Below are 20,326 nucleotides of genomic sequence, written 5' to 3'. Positions count from 1 at the left end.
CAAGGTGGGTTGCAACAGGAACACTACCACCACGCAAATATATGGTAAAAGATTAAGACAAGGGACCCTAACTGCATGTTTGGGTTAAAAGTGGGTCTGAAACGGCCAGAGACTAGTGCCCTAGCATATGAATTTTTGTACAGATTACTTGCCCAGAGAACTGAATTGCAAAATTCAGAGAAGTGCAAATTTCAAATACCGTTTCGGTATGCAAAGTGTGAATTAGGTAGGATCACCTATGAAAGCGAACGGAAACAGATTTATTCCCGATCCCTATACACAGGTACAAGGGACCCAGGTGGCGCTGTGGGTTAAACCACTGAGCCTAGGGCTTGCTGATCAGAAGGTCGGCGGTTCGAATCCCTGTGATGGGGTGAGCTCCCGTTGCTCGGTCCCAGCTCCTGCCAACCTAGCAGTTCGAAAGCATGTCAAAATGCAAGTAGATAAATAGGAACCGCTACAGCGGGAAGGTAAACGGCGTTTCCATGTGCTGCTCTGGTTTGCCAGAAGCGGCTTTGTCATGCTGGCCACATGACCTGGAAGCTGTACGCCGGCTCCCTCGGCCAATAATGCGAGATGAGCGCGCAACCCCAGAGTCGGTCACGACTGGACCTAATGGTCAGGGGTCCCTTTACCTTTATACACAGGTATTGGGTCAGTCTCCCTGGCCATCTCAATGCATTTCAAGGTCACAGAACATTGGGAAGGGCAATCTATTGGATGGGGGTGGAGGGCTTTGGGGGAATATCCTGAAAAAAACCATTATGAAAACAACTAAGCACTCTGAAACACATTTTAGTGGCTATTTGGAAAAGCAATTCACTCCCCGGGGCTTTCAGCAACCTAGTTTTTTTCCCCCAGGCTGCTGGCTAATCTTTGGCACTCTGCAACAAGGCGATTGGCAAATGGACCTGCAAATATTACCGGGGTCTCCAAATAGCTCTCTGTCTATTATGCACCTCGGCATTAATGGGAGAGACGCTGCAGAGCCAGAGACCCTTCCAAAGAGGGAACTTAATTAAAACCTCTGCAGTTTTCTTGTTAATGGTAGGACAGGGAATGGCATTTAGCTTGCATGCGGTTCACTGAAGGTCTTTGCTGGCTGTTTGTGCTACTGAAAGAGGAAGCAGGCAGTAGCACCATCAGGGTAGGACTTTGGGGGGGGGGAGGCCCCAGGCTCCACTAAGCAGAATGAGCTGGTGGACCCCCAAATGCAGTGGCTTGCAGCATTCTGAAGTAAGCAAAGTAAGCTTCAGCATCCTCTGAAGAGCCTCTCTCCTGTAGGATACGTAAGTCTATAGCCTAACCTAACTACATCAGTGGGTTGGACTAACTACGACATTGACTGGTTGGACGATGGATGCAGAAGAATAGTGGGAGGAAGTAGCTGGGGAACCCCCAAGGGGAGAAGGCTCAGTGCCAGGGGATTGGGGGGTAGGATGTCAATGAGTGGTCAGAGGCAGAAGACTGGGAGGAGGAGTTGTAATCGGAAGAGGCAACGGGGAGAATCTGCGGTAAACTGAAGTCCAGGAGCAGAAGCAGGGAAGGTGAGAGGCCAAGAGGCAGAGATGAGTCAGGCCGCTGAAGGAGCATGGGGATCTCCCCTCCTGCTGCGACAAGCTCCCCTCCCTCCTGGTCTCCCAGGACCAGGAGAGGCATGAAGCGGCAGGAGCAAAGGCAGGCACGCTGGCATAGTCTCGTATTGCTTGGGGGAAACCCTGGAGGGGAATAGACTTAGGTGGCTGTGGGAGGGTGGGGAAGTTTAGTCTGCAACTGCCTCATATGGGGGGTGGGGGGTGGGGGGGGGCAAGACCTACCAAAGAGAGTTGCTGTGCTCATTAGGCCTGGTGTGCTTGTGTGGATCCTGCATTTCTAATAAGGCGTTAATTTCGCCCACTCTGTGTGATTTGCTGCAAGCTCGCTTCCGACAACGAGGTGGCTCTGCGTGCCATTGGCTCTGGCTCCACCTCCCTATCTTCTACACCCCCCCTCCCTTGCAGCGGAGTCAGCATTCTGGAACCCCAGAACTGGTTTTGAATCTCTGCTGTTGGCCTGCTGGAAGACTGAATCCTCTTAAACCAGAAAAAAGATAAGGTTAGCTGGAGGAGGCTAGGCATGGATGCCAGCCTTGTGGAGGCCTTGAGCTGGGAGAATCTGCCTCCATAGCCTATTCATTCCAGAAGATGCCATGTTTTTTTGGGGGGGGGGGCGACTGAGTGGTTTGGGTGGCAGGTGCTAGAGGGAGGGTTTACTGCAGGGTGTGTGTGATATTTGTGCCTCTCCAGATGTGGTTGGATTCCTACTCCCATCAGCTGTAGTCAGTAGGACCAACAGCTAGGGAGGGTGGGAGTTGTAGCCCAGGAACCTCTCAATGGACACAGGTTTCCTATCCCTACCTAGCTGTGTTTATACTACTATTTTGAATTTGGTTACTAGTTCCCAGTTCCGTACTTGCACAACAGTTGCAAAAAGAGCTCAGTCAGTAGACTTTTTAAAATGAACTAAGGTTTATGGGACCCAGGTGGCGCTGTGGGTTAAACCACAGAGCCTAGGGCTTGCTTATCAGAAGGTCGGCAGTTCGAATCCCTGCAACGGGGTGAGCTCCTGTTGCTCGGTCCCAGCTCCTACTAACCTAGCAGTTCGAAAGCACATCAAAGTGCAAGTAGATAAATAGGGACCGCTCCGGCGGGAAGGTAAACGGCGTTTCCGTGCGCTGCTCTGGTTCACCAGAAGCAGCTTTGTCATGCTGGCCACATGACCCGGAAGCTGTCTGCAGACAAACGCCGGCTCCCTCAGCCTATAGAGCGAGATGAGCGCAGCAACCCCAGAGTCGGACACAACTGGACCTGATGGTCAGGGGCCCCTTTACCCTTTACCTAAGGTTTATGGGGTGGCCCAAAGCTTATTGTGGGGTGCACCCTCCTACATTCCTTCTTTGTAAGTGCCATCTGGGCTCATGATGTACCAATTGGTTGTTGCAGCCCCCCCCCACCTCCCCACCCCAGTTTGACTGGAGTATTACTGCGGATCTCCAAAGGGGCATAGGATGTTTGTGTTATTGAAATAGATTACAGCAGGCATCCCCAAACTTCGGCCCTCCAGATGTTTTGGACTACAATTCCCATCATCCCTGACCACTGGTCCTGTTAGCTAGGGACCATGGGAGTTGTAGGCCAAAACATCTGGAGGGTCCCCAGTTTGGGGAGGCCTGGATTACAGCTTATTTTGGGGTGCAGGGGCATATAAACTTCAGTTCCTTTTTAGGTTTCCGTTTGTGCAGACCTGGGAATCTACTGTAACCAGGGCTGGATCTAGACACATCAAAAAAGGCATTTCAGGAAAGCGCGTTGTAAACATCATTAAGGGAGATCACGCTGGTGAAAGACAGGACTCCACAGAGCCATCTGGTGTCACAGTGCTATAACTCACATTTTCTTCACTAATGTAGCTGAGTCCCAACTCCAATATTGCTGTGGTTTTGTGGTTATCTTCTTTTCACAGGATAATAGAATCATAGAGTTGGGTCATCTAGTCCAACCTCCGACAATGCAGGAATCTATTCCAAAGGTGGGGCTCGAACCCACAACCCTGAGACTGAGAGTCTCCTGCTCTACCGACTGAGCAATCAGGTTCTTTGATAGACCCTTTGTCCTGTTCCAAGGAATCTGCCTTAATCCCACGGCCGATGGCTTGTCCATCTAGCCCAGCCCAGAAGCTATGGGAAGTTGTTGAACTACAACTCCCATCAGCTCCAGCCACAGTTGGCCAATAGCCAGGGATGATGGGAGTTGTGGTTCAACGACATCTGGAGGCCCAAAGGTTTCTCACTCCTGTAGCATGATCTGCTCCAGGGTTTCCCAAACCTGGGTCTCCAGCTGTTTGGGGGACTACCATTCCCACCCCACCCCACCACTGGTCCTGCTAGCTGTGGATGATGGGAGTTGTAGTATAAACAATGGCTGGAGACCCAACTTTGGGAAACCCTGATCTACTCTGACTGCCAGTGGCTCACCGGGGTCCTCAGGCAGAGAGGTCTTTCTGCTATCTGAGCCTTTTTTAAACTGGAGATGCCAGGTTTGGAAACTGGGGCACTGGGCACTCCAGTACCCTGTGATTGAAGGACTGGAACACATGTTAAAGTAAATTTGCCCTGATTGCAGGAGCCAGACAGGGCGGCTTGAGTTAAGCTGCTGCTTTGAAGCATGTTTAAACAGTAGTTATTACCCTGTCTTAGAAATAAATAGAAATATGCGCCCCTCCCCACTCACCCTGCTGAGGAAGAGGGCAGATCAAAACGTGTTGGGAATAAAAAAAAAACAATCCATGCAGCTGGTTTCTTTCTGTGCAAGCCCTGATTGCTGTCCTCATGGCAATTGATTCTCCTCCCAGCAATGTAAATGTCTCCCAACATGATGTCCCTGATCTATATGGAGAACGGGAGTGGATGAATCTGTCCATTTTGGTTTTTCTCATTTTTCAGTCTTAAATCCAGTTCGCCACACTTCCCCATAGGTTTACAAACTGTAAAATAAAATAAAAAAGTCACAGTGCAGATTCCTCAGCGTTCTAGTGCAGATCCCTCTTAACAGACACATACATATTATTAGTTACAGGTAGGTAGCCGTGTTGGTCTGATGCAGTCAAAATAAAATTAAAAAATCCTTCCAGTAGCACCTTAGAGACCAGCTAAGTTTGTCATAGGTATGAGCTTTCGTGTGCATGCAGATTTCTTCAGATACCGTATCTGAAGAAGTGTGCATGCACACGAAAGCTCACACCTATGACAAACTTAGTTGGTTTCTAAGGTGCTACTGGAAGGATTTTTTAATTTTGTTTTGACATGCATATTATGTACGTTACAAATTTTGCCCAATATACACTTTATTTTTTTGCAAGCAATTTCCACTCATATAGAAGGGACCCAGGTGGCGCTGTGGGTTAAACCACAGAGTCTAGGGCTTGCTGATCCGAAGGTCGGCGGTTCGAATCCCTGAGACGGGGTGAGCTCCCGTTGCTCGGTCCCAGCTCCTGCCCACCTAGCAGTTTGAAAGCACATAAAAGTGCAAGTAGATAAATAGGGACCGCTCCGGCGGGAAGGTAAACGGCGTTTCCGTGCGCTGCTCTGGTTCGCCAGAAGCAGCTTTGTCATGCTGGCCACATGACCCGGAAGCTGTCTGCAGACAAATGCCGGCTCCCTTTATAGAGCGAGATGAGTGCCGCAACCCCAGAGTCGGACACGACTGGACCTGATGGTCAGGGGCCCCTTTACCTTTACCTTTTTATCCACTCATATATTGTATGTCACTGTCATGTGAATACCTGCATTTGTATGAAAGCTTTCCCCCAACAGGCACATTTTGCGTTGGAGGACTGCATCGCAAAATTTGGAGAGGTGAGACTTTCGAAGGGTAGCTGAATTTTGGCTCGTGTATTGTTTGGAGGGGGGCGGGGGAGTGCAAATCGGGGTGTTTGGCTTCGTGAATTAAAATGCAAACTGTGCCGAATTTCTTTAACAGGCAAATACTTCCAAATGTGAAATAGGGAGAGGGGAGATCAGTTCCTGGGATGAGGCCGTGTTTGCCCACAGAGCCAGTGTGGTGTAGTGGTTAAGAGCGGTGGACTCCTAATCTGGTGAACCGGGTTCGCTTCCCTGCTCCTCCACATGCAGCTGCTGGGTGACCTTGGGCTAATCACACTTCTCTGAAGTCTCCCAGCCTCACTCACCTCACAGAGTGTTTGTTGTGGGGGAGGAAGGGAAAGGAGAATGTTAGCTGCTTTGAGACTCCTTAGGGTAGTGATAAAGCGGGATATCAAATCCAAACTCTTCTTCTTCTTCTTCTTCCCCATGGCGAAACAGGCTGCTTCAAAATGCCCGGGACAACGTCAAAAAAGTGTGCTTCCATCTCAGCTTCTTATTATTCCTTGTAAAATGAGATGATTCCTACTAATTTATCAGGGCTGCTTTGGGGAGGGCAAAAATAAGGAAGAGAACGTGAGAACACAAGAAGCCCTGTTGGCTAAGACCAAAGGCGCAGCTAGCCATTATTATTATTATTATTATTATTATTATTATTATTATTATTATTATTCCGGTACTCAGTAGCAAGGTGCCTTTAATCCCAAAGCCAGCATTTAGTCATCATGCCTAGTAGTTATTCATATTTTCCTTCCACATATGCTTGCCTTAATGCCCTTTCCAAGGCCAAGTAAGTTCAGTGACCACCACTGCCTCTTGTGGCAGAGAGTTCCATAAGTTAATCTGTACAGTTGCTTATTTAAAATGTGGCATGAAATCCAGTGGTTTATTATGCCAGATACAGGAGCGGTGTTTGACCGGTCTGCCCTTTGCCAGCCTCCTCCTGCCTGCTTTCTTAAACCCTAACTGTGGATGGCTGAAACCGACTGTCAGCTTCCTTCACCTTAGTCTGCATTTTCCCTTTGTAGAAGTCAATAGGGGCTGGTTCTATACTGACTGTAAAAACGCTTAAAAAAAAGAGAAATATACAGTTCTCAATGCAATTTTACATTGATGATTTTACATTGCTCCACAGCGCCCTCTGGTGTCACATGCTTAAAACACATTTATTTCAATTGGCCAGTATAGGATGAGGATTGAGATAATATGAGAATCAGTTAGCTCTGCCTGTCACTAGCTCTCTGGCGCCACCTACTGTTGGCCTTCCTTGCCTTTTGCACAACCAAGTCCCTTCTCTCTCCTTGCCTGGAAGTGCAAACTCTGAACGGCCGTGCAATTGCCCACAAAAATAACCAACCTGTTTTGTAAACCGCTTTGAGGTTTTTACAGTCAATCGGTATGTAAGTTTTATGAAATAAATAAAATAAACGAACCCACTGCATGCCAGCCGCCACTGGTTACATCAATGCAATAATTCTTTTGGGGGTGGAAATTGAGAGGTTCCTTCTTCATTTTAGAATCTAAAAGGTGTGGAAGGCACAACTGCTCTTTCTCCATATGCAAAAGCCAGAGCATATTTTGGGGGTTGGGGTTGGGGGAGTGGGGAAGTCACATTTCAGTTATTACCAAGCAACCTTAACCCATGTTGCTTTCCCCTGTTCCCTAGGATGCAAGAAGACGAGAATGAAGGGGCTAAATTGCGTTCCAGTCCCGGCATCCAGTGGGACCCAAGTAAGGATCACAAGACACATGAAACACCACTATTCGGAACATAGGAAACAGCTGTCTATCTAGCTCAGGGGTCGGCAACCTAAGGCACATGGGCCACGAGCGGTTCACAGGGTTCATTTAACCGGCCCACGAGCCACTCCCAAACTGAGCTGCCTGCTCGGCGAATCCCCGTGTGCTGCGCTAAACCAGCGCAGCACAGCACGGGGACTCGCTTCCGTGGCCCCGGAAATCATGCATGCGCAGACGCAGATGCTGGAAATTGCGGCCATGTGCATGTGATCCGGCCCACAAAGGGATCTCGGCTGGAGTGAACCGGCCCAGGCAAGGTAAACCTTGCCGACCCCTGATCTAGCTCAATGCTGTCTGCACTGACTGGCAGAAGGTTCCAATATTTCAGGCAGAGGTCATCCTCAGGCCTGTTTGAAGATGCCACAGACATAACCCCCAACAGATGAAAACAGAGGCTCCTATTCCACAACAATTATAATTTCACTATTTGCACCCCCCCATTTGACTGGGTTGCCCCAGCCACTCTATATGGCTTCCAACATATATAAAAACATAATAAAACATTAAACTTAAAAAAAACTTCCCTTTAGATGGCTCAGGAGTCACATAACTCCATAACCTCCAATTTTTAAACAAATCATTCTGGGTGGCTCCCAACAGAATATTAAAAACAACAAAACATCAAACATTATAAACTTCCCTAAACAGGGCTGCATTCAGATGTCTTCTAAAAGTCATAGTTGTTCATTTCCTTGACATCTGGTGGGAGGGCGTTCCACAGGGCGGGTGCCACTACCGAGAAGGCCCTCTGCCTGGTTCCCTGTAACCTCACTTCTCGCAGGGAGGGAACCGCCAGAAGGCCCTCGGAGCTGGACCTCAGTGTCCGGGCTAAACGATGGGGGTGGAGACACTGCTTCAGGTATACTGGGCCGAGGCTTTTTAGCGCTTTGAAGGTCAGCACCAACACTTTGAATTGTGCTCGGAAACGTACTGGGAGCCAACGCAGGTCTTTCATGCTGGAGACATCCAGTTTGCCTCTGTGGGGGGAAAAAATCCCCAGGATGCTGGAAGTGATAGACTGTTAGCCTTATCCAACTGGGTTCTTCTTAGTACTTAGGATTCCCCCCCCCCAAAAAATGTGATTTTTATGATGATCCTTATTATTCCTTTTCCTTCTGCAGCCCTTCTTCTGCCAGAAAGCGAGAGTGAAGAGGGAACCTCTTGTCTTTTCCTTGAATTGGAGCAGCATTGTCCCCCGCCACGTAAAACCTCGTAAGTACTATTTATGTTTCCCTGGGCCATAAGAATGCAAGAAAAGCCCATTATAGTAGCAGGATAGATGCCCGCGGTAAGCCCATAAGCACAGCTGTCCTCTCCCCACCTATTATTCTCAAGAGCTGGCATTCAGAGGCATTGCTGGCCCTACCGTTAGACAGAGTGAAGCAGGCGCCTCAGGGAGGCTGATTCTGAGGGCAGCAGTGAGCAGTCTATTCCTCCTGAGCCTCCCGGGTATCTTCCCCCCAAGACCTTCCCTGCCGCCATTCCCATCCTCAACTGGTGCTCCAGTAGCGGTGATGATCCTTGCTGTCTCCCTTCCTGAGCTCTTGGGGGGCGGGGATGAGCTAAAAAAGGCAGAGGGCCTTCTCGGTAGTGGCGCCTGCCCTGTGGAACGCCCTCCCATCAGATGTCAAGGAAATAAACAACTACCTGACTTTTAGAAGACATCTGACGGCAGCCCTGTTTAATGACGTTTTTAATGTTTGGTGTTTTAACATGTTTTTAATATTCTGTGGGGAGCCGCCCAGAGTGGCTGGAGAAACTAAACCGGATGGGCGGGGTGTAAATAATTGATGATGATGATGATGATGATGATGATGATGATAACCGAATGAACTTAATTTCTTCTGCCATTTGAGGAATTATTGCATAATCCTCAGTGGGATGGTCATTTCCAGGGACAGGGTTATCCAGCTTTGGTTGGAATACTGAAGACTTGGGATATATTGGTGTTATGTACTGAGCTGAATCATAGAACAATAGGATCCAGAATCAGCAGTCTGGTTGGTCCGCAGGAGCCACCCAATCCAACTCCAGGTGGAAGTGAATCCACAACCTGATTGGCCTGCAGGAGCAGCCAATCAGGCGGCTGGCAGAAGTCAATCCACAAACTGATTGGCCCACAGGTGTAGCCCTGAGGTAGCCAATCAGGAAAAGCCCATTGTGTAAATAATGTATATAAGCAGATGGTTTTGGGGAAAGGGGATTCTTCTCTTCTTCTCCTTGATGACTACGAGCTGAATAAAGAGCATGAAATTCACTCTCGACTCCGAGTATATTTCAATTTCCAAATAAACTAGGCTTTATTTCACCCTGATCAAAGATCCTCTTCGGCACACCTCCCCACGTGCATTTGTGTGTACACACACACACACACACATGGAGGCCGCCTCTGGAGGCTTCACACCTGGGGGAAAAAATGGCTAGCCGCCACCCACCCCCCAGCTACACTGTGCCTTAAGAGGTGTTGATGCACAATGAACAAGTTTCCAAAATATATACAATAGTAGATAGTTAAGATAAAACCATTCAATAGTGTGGTGTAGAGATTTCAGCTTTCTTTCTCCCTCCCCGTACTTCCTCTCCCCAGGCGTCAATACTTGAAGCGCATCATTGCAGAATATGAGGCACTGGACATGGAAATCCCGTGTATTCGCAAGTTCCCCAAGCCACCAGCTGCTCGGCCCCTTTGCCTCTGTCTGGAGAGTCCGGTCAGTCTTCAGGAAGGAATCCTTTGGCTGGTGGGAGACTGGGGGTGTGGAATCTCTGGGCCGCTGGGACCATATAACACTAGTCCTGAAAGACTTACCATTGCCTCTCAATACGTTTCTGAGCACAATTCAAAGTGTTGGTGCTGACCTTTAAAGCCCTAAACGGCTTCAGGCCTGTACACCTGAAGGAGCATCTCCACCCCCATCGCTCAGCCCGGACACTGAGGTCCTCTTCTGAGGGTCTTCTTTCCAGCAATTCCCTCTCTGTGAGAAGTGAGGGTACAGGGAACCTGGCAGAGGGCCTTCTCGGTAGTGGCACCCACCCTGTGGAACGCCCTCCCACCAGATGTCAAGGAACCTCAGTTTCTGAACGTCATCCGTTCCGGAAGACTGTTCGGCTTCTGAAAAGTTCAAAAACCAAGAATCAAAGGGCTGGGTGCAAAGTCAATGGAAAAAAAATGAAAAATGCACATCGGAAAATGAAAATCGTTTGAAAATGGAAGCATTCACTCCCAGGTTGTCAGCGTTTGGGTTCCAAATTGTTCAGCTTCCAAAGCGTTAGACAACCGAGGTTCCACTGTATATGATTTTTAGAAGACATCTGAAGGCAGGCCTGTTTAGGGAAGTTTTTTAAATGTTTGATGTTTTACTGTGCGTTTTATATATGTTGGAAGCTGCCCAGAGTGGCTGGGGCAACCCAGCTAGATGGGTGGGGTACAAATCAATAAAGACAACATTGCTGTCACATGACTGTCACATGTAAGATGGAGCAAGCTTATTTTCTCCTGCTCTGGAGGGTAGGACTCGAACCAATGGCCTCGACTTACAAGGTAGGAGATTCTGACTAAACAGCAAAAGGAACTTTCTGACAGTAAGAGCTGCTTGACAGCGGAACGGTCTCCCTCGGGAGGATGTGGACTCTCCTTCCTTGGAGGTTTTTAAGCAGAGGCTGGATGGCCATCTGCCATGGATGCTTTATAAAGCTGAGATTCCTGCATAGCAGGGGGTTGGACTAGATGACCCTTGGGGGTCCCTTCCAATTCTTAAATCGTCGTGCCCAGAAGGCAATATCATACGGAAAAGAGTGCAGTGCAGAGTTTAATGTAACTGAGGGCCCTGAAAGAAAGACCGGCTTAGCTGTACATATCCTGTTTCCTAGAATTCCTTTAAGAAGGTTGCTGCACCTCATAGTGGCTGGTCTGAGTGGATGGAATGGCAGCTGATAACTTGGGATTCTCCCCCTTGCCTTTTAGCCTGAAAGGGAGATGAACCACGCAGAGGTCCTGGCAGCAGTAGAGGAAGCCATTCCCGATGCGTTTGAGTCAGGACTCCTGCGCAGCATCCAGTTTGAGAACATCAATGTGATCTGCGGGACGGCTGGACGGAAGAACAGGTTAGACCTTCCCCATCCTTGAGCATCATTGCTCAATCAAAGCATACGCCGGCCTGCCTTCTCCAGCCCTATCCTCGTTTTCTGCTCCAAGAAATGCCAGGAGTCCTAGTCTTTTTGTATTTGTTGGGTGCTGGGGCGGGGAGGGTAGACAGGAAGGGTGCTACCTGGGTAGTGGAGACTGTTGAATGTCAGCAAGCCTCAGTCAGTATCATCTAATTGGCTCTTTGGCATCACCTGACTTACTAGGGCTGCTGGGGCGCCTTCTTTTATTAAATAGAATTGTAGAGTTGGAAGGGACCCCGAGGGTCAACTGTTGCAACCTACTGCAACACGAGAATCTTTTGTCCAACGTGGGGCTCCAACCCACGACCCTGAGATAGAGAGTCTGATGCTTTACCGACTGAGCTATCCTTGCAGTCTCAGCTGAAATGGTATGTAACTTCCTCTTCTGACTGACAGTCTTTGTGATGCAGGGAAACAGTGATTTCCCCCCTCCTCTAGAAAAATAAGTGCCGGTACTCACCATGAAGTTGTTACAGTAAGTGCCACACTGTACAACAACAACAAAAGAAGTGCAGGGTGAGCCGGGACAAGGAAGAGCAAACTTTGGTGGGAGCCAGTGGGTCAAGGCAGGAGGGGATGGGCAAGGGGTTGGGTGAGATGAAAGGAAGGGGAGCTAGAGTAGGTAGGTACATACCCTCCAACATTTCTCTGGTGAAAATAGGGGCGCCCCGTTCCATAATGACAATTTTACTATTTATACCCCACACATCTTACTGGGTTGCCCCAGCCATTCTAGGTGGCTTCCAACATATATAAACGTAATAAAACATTAAACATTTATTAAATAGTCTTCCTTATATACAGGATTGCCTTCAGACGGCTCGGGAGTCGGATAACTCCATACCCTCCAACATTTCTCTGATGAAAACAGGGACGTCCTAAGGAAAAGCGGGACATTCCGGGATCAAATCGGAAACCCGGGACGGCTTCTCTGAATCAGGGACTGTCCCTGGAAAATAGGGACACTTGGAGGGTCTGTAGTTGTTAGGGTTGGTGAGAGGAGAAAGCGGGGCAGAGTGTGTATTGTTGAATGCAGCTCTTGATTTGTGTGTGTGTGTGTGTGTGTGTATGTCCACAAGTATTTTTTTATTAAATAAATAAGAGTACAAACGCCACCCCCTTCCCTATCTCCACATACAGGTGGCTGATCACAGTGTCGGACTTCCGGACGCGGAACCAGCTCCTGTGTTCGGGACTGACTTTGGGCGAAAACCACTTTGTACTGCGGCGCTGGGACGATTTGGTGATGGAGGACTATCGCATGCACCTCCGGAGGGCCCTCGCACGCCAACGCCTGCTGGACACCCTTAGTGACAACTGGGATGGGAACCAGTTGGATGGGATATGAAGTCCTGGGAAGAGAACTGTCAGCAGCAGAGAGAAACAGGCTGTTTGTCTGTGTGTATTTTGCTTCTCTCCCCCCCCCACTATAGAGACTCCCCTTTGCGTAGGGTGGAGATCCAGCCTGCCAGCTATTGCTGCTGAGAGCAAATTTGGGAAGAGGGCACCCCCTGGAGGCAGTTTGCGGGACTTCCCCTCTCATACGTTGCCAGCACAGCACAGTACTGTACTGTACAGTGTTTTTGTATAGGGACATGGGTGGCGCCGTGGTCTAAACCACTAACCCTCTTGGGCTTGCCAATCGGAAGGTTTGAATCCCCATGACAAAGCCCCCATTGCTCTGTCCCAGCTCCTGCCATACTAGCAGTTCGAAAGCACGCCAGTGCAAGTAGATAAATAGGTCCTGCTGTGGTGGGAAGGTAAACGGCGTTTCCATGCGCTCTGGTTTCTGTCACGGTGTCCCGTTGCCCCAGAAGCGGTTTAGTCCTGCTGGCCACATGACCCAGAAAGCTGTCTGTGGGCAAACGCTGCCTCCCTCGGCCTGAAAGCGGGATGAATGCCGCACACCCCATAATCACCTTTGACTGGACTTAACCATCCAGGGCTCCTTTACTTTACGTTTACTTTTTACAGTGTTTCATGTGCAAGGGCTCAAGCTGGCAGGCAAGCCACACATCTCGATCTGTAAGCCATTCCTTGTTTTTCATGCAGGCAGCGTGGAGGTGATCTTTCAGGGATGAGCAGAAATGCTTCCCCTTATTAGTGGTTCATGCATGAGGCTTTTAATCTCAGGGTCATGGGTTCGAGACCCACATTGGGCAAAAGATTACTGCATTGCAGGGGGTTGCACTGGATGATCATCACGGTCCCTTTCCAATTATATGATTCTATGTCTTCCAGGGCTTGGGGTTTGTAGTTATGAGCCTTAGCATGGCCTTGTTCAGAGGTGGCCAACATGCTGTCCTCTGGATCTCTGCTCCAAGCATGGCCAATACCGTAGTCAGGGGTGATGGAGGCTGTATCCCAACATCTTCAGGGCACTACATGTTACCGACGCCTGGTTTGCTAGTCTTTAACTGGTAGGTTGGGATAAGTGCGTCATATGCAGACCTAAAGTGGGTCACACAGGAAGCATAATTTTTGTAGTTGTTGAGATTTTTTAAAGGGAAGTAGAAATCATGTGTGCACATGTATATAATATGTGCAATGGATGTATATAGGGCATTGGTGGGGAGGAAAGAAAGAATTAGGAGAGAAGAAGGAAGAAGATATGAGAGAACAGAAAAGCGGGGATGAAAGAGGGTGAGTAACAACAAATAAATGTGAGAGCAAAATAAAGGGAGGTGAAAGGCAAAGAGGATGAGGAAAGAGTGAAAGAATTACAGTGGTACCTCGACTTACGAATGACTCGACTTACAAATGTTTCGACTTACGAACAAGGCTCCGTCCGCCATCTTGGATGCGGTTTAGATAGGATTTTTTCGACTTACGAATGTTTAGATAGGATTGCTTCGACTTACGAATTTTTTCTCCCAATGCATTCCTATGGGATTCGACTTACAATTTTTTTCGACTTACGAATGTGTGTTCGGAACGCATTAAATTCGTAAGTCGAGGTACCACTGTAGTTAGTAGGGACCCTGAGGGTCATTTGATCCAACCCTTCGGCAATGATGGAATCTGAACACACGGTTTCCCATCCAATTAAAAACCAAATCAGCCCCTGCTTAGTTTTGTAATGTGCTAGCAGTTTTATTGCTGCACCATGTCTAGATTCCAGTGTTTGGGCTACACCTATTGCTAGCTTTTTTTTGTAATCATATTTTATCAAAAGAATTTCAATTATAAAGCAATTGTGATATAGAAGGGGGGGAAGAAAAATGAGAAAAGAACAAAAATCTCTGGCATACAGTGCTTGGAGGGTTGGCTAACGGGGAATGTGAAAAAGGTTCGTCAGGCCTGCTTTAGCCAGTGTACTTAGGATTGCAACCTCAGTATGCATAAAGGATGGAGCACTCGCAAAGCCACTTGATTAAGGCAGATGAGAAAAAAGGGAGAAAAGTCTTGATAGCACTTTGCTGCAGAAGCTGAACGAAACAGCACATAATATGAAGAGGAAGGAACGGAGGGGATTTGTCGTTCTTACCTCAGGCCTTGTACGTAGCAGGGAGACATTCAACCAAACATACTGAGAAGAACCTCCCTCAGAACTACACAGCTGATCAGAGCAGATGTTACCTCGGTGAGGATCGTGCCACTCTGACTGGCCACTAAGCAACACCTACCTACCTACCTACCTACCTACCTACCTACCTACCTACCTACCTACCTACCTACCTGAACACACACCTTCCCAGTTAACTAGCCTGGGCCAGAGATTACCCAGTGCAAGTATACATGAAACTGAATTGAGTCCTGAATTGTTGACTCTTATCCATTTCATAGGGACCCAGGTGGCGCTGTGGTTAAACCACTAAGCCTAGGGCTTGCTGATCAGAAGGTTGGCAGTTCGAATCCCTGTGACGGGGTGAGCTCCTGTTGCTCGGTCCCAGCTCCTGCCAACCTAGCAGATCGAAAGCACGTCAAAATGCAAGTAGATAAATAGGAACCGCAACAGCGGGAAGGTAAACGGCGTTTCCATGTGCTGCTCTGGTTTGCCAGAAGCGGCTTTGTCATGCTGGCCACATGACCTGGAAGCTGTACGCTGGCTCCCTCGGCCAATAATGCGAGATGAGCGCGCAACCCCAGAGTCGGTCACGACTGGACCTAATGGTCAGGGGTCCCTTTACCCTTTACCTTTATCCATTTCATAGGCCTTTTGCTGCTTGGAGCAACCTTTGCCAAAAGGCCAAGAACAGGTAAGAGTCAGGAGCCTGTCTCTGAAACCCGGCAGTGCTTACAGTATCTTCATTTCAAACCTAGAACCAATATGAGGTGTTTGACACCCGAATCTAGAATGATAATGTTTTCATGGCTTGGTGCTGCTGCTTTTAAAGCTGCAGCACACCCACCCACCCAGAAAAAAGCAGCCCCAATAATGAAACGTTTCCTTCTGGAGAAATGAGAAGGATTTCTGACAGACCCCAAAGCGGGAAGGCAACCAACCTAAACTGGCCATATCATGGCAGCTCTTCCGCTCCTGGCTCCAGCTTATCTCCAGGCCACAAATGCTGAAATGTTCGCGTACATTTCAACAACCATTTCCATTCGCTATAAACAAGGGAGGCTTAATTCTTGGGAAGCGGCAAGTTGTTTTTTTTATCGTGCGTCAACTTGCATTATCATATGCCTTTATGGTTCCTTCCAGAATAATGGGCAATCCACTTGGATCAATGTGCTGCAGTCATTTGTATGTTCAGATCCTTTCATACGTTTTTGGTGGGCTTTTTTTTTGTGTAGTATAAGCCAGGAGAAGCCTTTTCACCTGCCACCGAAACCACAATAGTCAGAAGCCCCCCGAGAAGAGGCAGAGTGGGTAATAACAGCCGCAAGAGTGCCCTTGCACATGTGCAGAATGCACTCGACCATCCGAAGGGCATTTCTGCAAAGTGCACGGCAGTCATCGGCTTCTCACTGTTGTCATGGCCAGCAGGTGCCAAGAGCAAGATTTTGCCCCTCAGGGACCATTGGCAGAACATGTCTACCGCTGCCCTCAACACCTTTTTGCTGCTGCTTAATGTCCTTATTTTGTGCTATTTTGGGGTTCCCCCCCCCCATCTGTTGTAGGCAGCCCTGAGTGATGAAAACACATTTGGAATATTATTATTCTTAATAATAATAATAATAATAATAATAATAATAATAATAATAATATAATATTAAAAACTGTGGCACAAAAAGACTTTTTAGAGACGGGCAGCACAACCTAGGCATGTTTAATGTGAAGCAAGTCCTCCAGGCAGCCTGACGGAAGAAGCCGCGACTACATTTCCCAGCATGCCTTTTAAGTAGGGCGGCCGCGCAGGTGTGTGTTGGGGGGCGGGGGCGAAGCACCGTGTGCGCGTGGCGTTCTTTCTTTTCCAAAAAGCCTTTCAGGAAGCCTTGAGGTGGGTGAGGAAATACCCGCCACTTGTTTCAGCAGTGGCTTAAAGCGGCGTGGGCGGATTACATTACCCAGCGTGCCTCGGGATAGGCGGACTACGCGACCCAGCATGCCCGGCGGGGTAGAAATAAAAAGAGAACCGTCGAATATGCGCCGCAGTGCGTGGTGGGAAATGTAGTCCGCGCGGCGCCGGTGACTGAGGGTAACCGTGGCGTTCTGACGCGGTCGCCTCCTCCTGAAACCTGACAGGGGGAAAGAAGCACTGTGCGCGCTCGGAGGAAGGATGCAGGCCGCGGCTGTTCCCGCCAGATGTTTCTCAGGCCAGAGATGTGCAGGAGACGTGCCCGTCAGCTCTTGGGTCCCCAGACGTTGTTAAGGCTACAAAAATATATAGCCAGTATATGTATCTGAAGAAGTGTGCATGCACACGAAAGCTCATACCAATGACAAACTTAGTTGGTCTCTAAGGTGCTACTGGAAGGATTTTTTTTTTAATTTTTTGTTTCGACTACGTCAGACCAACACGGTTACCTACCTGTATATAGCCAGTTGTTAGGGATGATGGGAATTGTAGTCCAGCGACATGGGTGGGGGATGAGGACCAAGGCTGGAGAACCCCGACAGTGGCGGCCTCTTCGCTAACCTGGGTGCCTTCCATATGTTCTTGGGCAACGGCTGCCCCCAGCCAGTAGGCTGCAGAAAGAGCTTGTGAGTCTTTCTAAGCAGGGCAGATGTTTCCCAAAGTTGAGTCTCCAGCTGGTTTTTTTGTTTACTACAACTCCCATCATCCCTAGCTAGCAGGACCATTGGTCAAGGATGATGGGAATTGCAGTCCTCAAACAGCCGGAGACCCATGGTTGGGAAACCCTGGGTTAAGGTTTGGCTGAGTTGGGCAGGTGGTGAGAGGCCGACAGTGGGACATCTTGAGCAAGGGTCCTGCAAAATACGGACCAATAGTTCTCCTGCCATTGGGTTGCCATATGTTCTTTTTTTTCCAGGGTGCACCCTCTTTTTTTATGGGTAGAGTCACAGCGATCCATAGTTAAAAGCAGAAGTTGGCAAACGTGTCCTCTTTTTTTGGCTCTTCACAATACAGTACGGCAACCCTAGCTGCGAGTTGTGTGTTTGGTGTTGGCCTCACATTGAACTGGCTGTGACTCAGTGCTGTGACACTCTCCTAGAGGTACGGATGTGTGGTTTGCAGTGACAAAGCTTATTTCGGGGTGTACACCTGCAACCCGTGGGTACATGCCTTTTTATAGTGTATTTGTGCCCAAGGAAAGCTTTGAGCTGGATGAGACTTAATGTCATTTCGTTGAGGACACTCTCCTGGATGTGTGGGTCTATAGTTTGTGGTGGCCCAAAGCTTATTTTGGGGTGTACGCCCCCAGTCCTTTATTCTTTTATACATTTTTTCAATAAATAAGAGAAAGTGTCATTATCTACTTAAACATTATGTACCAAACAAAGCAACCTTTCAAACATTATTTTCTATTTGAGCCTAATCAGTTGCTTTGGCTAATATTATAGTTAAGATGTCCAGTACCCAATATACAATATCCAGTTAAATTATATATCCAGTATCACAAGAAAACCTTTATGTTGTTAAAACATTTAAAAACTGTATTTTATTCAAGGAAGCGGTAAATTCCTACTCCTTACTCTTTCCCACATATATTGGCTATTATAGTTGTGGGTCTGTACCCTTAACAGTGTCCTGTGCTCAGGGAAAGTATTGTTCCAGGTGCATTTCAATGTTGTCTAATAGTGGACACTCTCCTGGAGGTATGATTTGGGTCACCCAAAACTTATTTTGTTATGTTCACACACAGTTCCTTATTCTTTTCTACATGTTTTGGATATTATTGCCATGGGAGTGCCATGCTTGACAGTGTCCAAAAGAAGCATTGCGCTGGACATGATTTGATGTGTTCTTGTAGCAGATACTCTCTTGGAGGTGCAGATGCATGATTTGGGGTGGCACAGAGTTTTATGGCGTATACCCCAGTTCTTCTCTACACGTTTTGGTATGGGTGCTATGTTTAACATTGTCCTGTGCCCAAAAGAAACATTTGGGTAGATGTGATTCAATGCCATCCTATAGAGAACACTCTCCTGGAGGTGTGGAGGTACAATTTGCTTTGGCCCAAAGCTTATTGTGGAGTGCATACCCCTAGCTTGTTTGTTATTGTCTTTTGTGAATGTTATGGGAACTTACGAATGTTGTGAAAACACAACAGTTTGGAGTAGTCAATTACTGTGAATCTTGAAAGGGACAGTCCCACACTCATGACAATATGGAGCATGGGAAAGCTGATTTTGAGGTTTATAGACGTACAAATTTTAGTTTTTAAACAAAATTTCTGATTGCACTATTTTGAACTGTCTTGTCAATAAGAAACTTCATCTTCATCATAGCAGGGAATGAGGTTTTTCCTAGCAAGCTGAATGATGGTTGGGAGTTTAATACCTAAAAAGGGCTACCTCCTTCCTTTAAAAAGTGTCAGACTACGGTACATGTTTGCTTAATATGTAGGAAGCAGCTACATGTCTTGCTCTATGTGTGTGTGATTCTTGCAGGGAATCCAGCATGCAGGTAGGGCTATCTCTCCTCTCCTCCACCACCATTGGGAGAGATTCTACAGAAACGCAATAGCCCAGTTGGGATGCATCGGATTGGGAGGGATAATTTTCCTTATGGGTTGGCTTCCTTTTTCTTTAGGGATCCCCCCCAAAATAGAATTATGGAAGGCTTTATCCCAGTATGGCTGAACTATCTGACACACCCTAGTCTCTTTAGTTGCTTTGGAAGTATTTGAGCCCTACTGCCAAGGACTCATTCCTTCAGCTTTAGGAGAAAATAAACGAAATGAACTTTGGATTTACTCTCCCCTAAGACCAGATGACAAACTCACAGTAACTTGTGATCATAGCTGCCAAGTTATCCCTTTTTTAAAGGGATTTTCCATTATGCTGAATAGGCTTCCTCGTGAGAAAAGGGAAAACTTGGCAGCTATGCTTATGATCTATGTTTAGAACTCAAAGGGGAAGCTTTACCAGCCGTGCAGTTTGCACATGGAGATGATTTTAATACATTCCTTTTATAAAGGAAGAACAAACTATGGAGCAGTATGCTATGTGTTTTTTTTAAAAAAACCCTCTAGTTTGGCCCTATGATTTCTGCCACACCATAGGAATCTCGATCTTGATTTCATACAGCAGAAGGGATTCATTCGGGTATGGTATTTCAGGTATGTAGCAGGAGGTTATGAGCAAGGGAAATATGACTGCATCTCGAGTTTCCTTAGTATTCTTCATTCAGGTTCAAGATGTTATTCAGCTCATAAATGGGGTGGGTGGATTTTCTTATTAACTCAGGTTTTACAGAAAGACACCCCAGTAATATTTTATGTGGCTTTGAGTCACCTTGCTTGCAGGAATTTTTCTTATGTGGTGTGTTCTTCCCTGCAGTTTTGTTATGACATGCCAGAGGGATGGTGGATTAGACCCCTCAGCCTGCCTCAGAGGACATGACTCCAGTCTGATCCAAAGCCTATTGGCCA

General features: G+C 47.7%; 1 protein-coding gene across 1 annotated transcript; it reads left to right on the top strand.

The window, feature by feature from the left end:
• Positions 1-7,083: 7,083 nt before the first annotated feature.
• On the top strand, positions 7,084-12,728 carry C12H19orf81 (chromosome 12 C19orf81 homolog). The gene is made up of 5 exons (XM_060282081.1): positions 7,084-7,147; positions 8,338-8,428; positions 9,804-9,924; positions 11,178-11,317; positions 12,521-12,728. The coding sequence occupies exons 1-5, from the start codon at positions 7,084-7,086 to the stop codon at positions 12,726-12,728; spliced, it is 624 nt and encodes a 207-aa protein (XP_060138064.1).
• Positions 12,729-20,326: the final 7,598 nt, after the last annotated feature.

This window comes from Zootoca vivipara, chromosome 12 (assembly GCF_965207765.1).
Source record: "Zootoca vivipara chromosome 12, rZooViv2.hap1.1, whole genome shotgun sequence".
NCBI lineage: Eukaryota > Metazoa > Chordata > Lepidosauria > Squamata > Lacertidae > Zootoca > Zootoca vivipara.
The sequence above is the reverse complement of the archived record's forward strand: the minus strand, read 5'-3'. Positions and strand labels throughout refer to the sequence as shown.

Bases quoted from the DNA above. Each gene is read 5' to 3' on its own strand.
- C12H19orf81 (XM_060282081.1), top strand. From the start codon at position 7,084: ATGCAAGAAGACGAGAATGAAGGGGCTAAATTGCGTTCCAGTCCCGGC. The intron at 7,148-8,337 runs GTAAGGATCACA...TTCCTTCTGCAG, and splicing joins CGGCATCCAGTGGGACCCAA to CCCTTCTTCTGCCAGAAAGC. The intron at 9,925-11,177 runs GTCAGTCTTCAG...CTTGCCTTTTAG, and splicing joins GCCTCTGTCTGGAGAGTCCG to CCTGAAAGGGAGATGAACCA.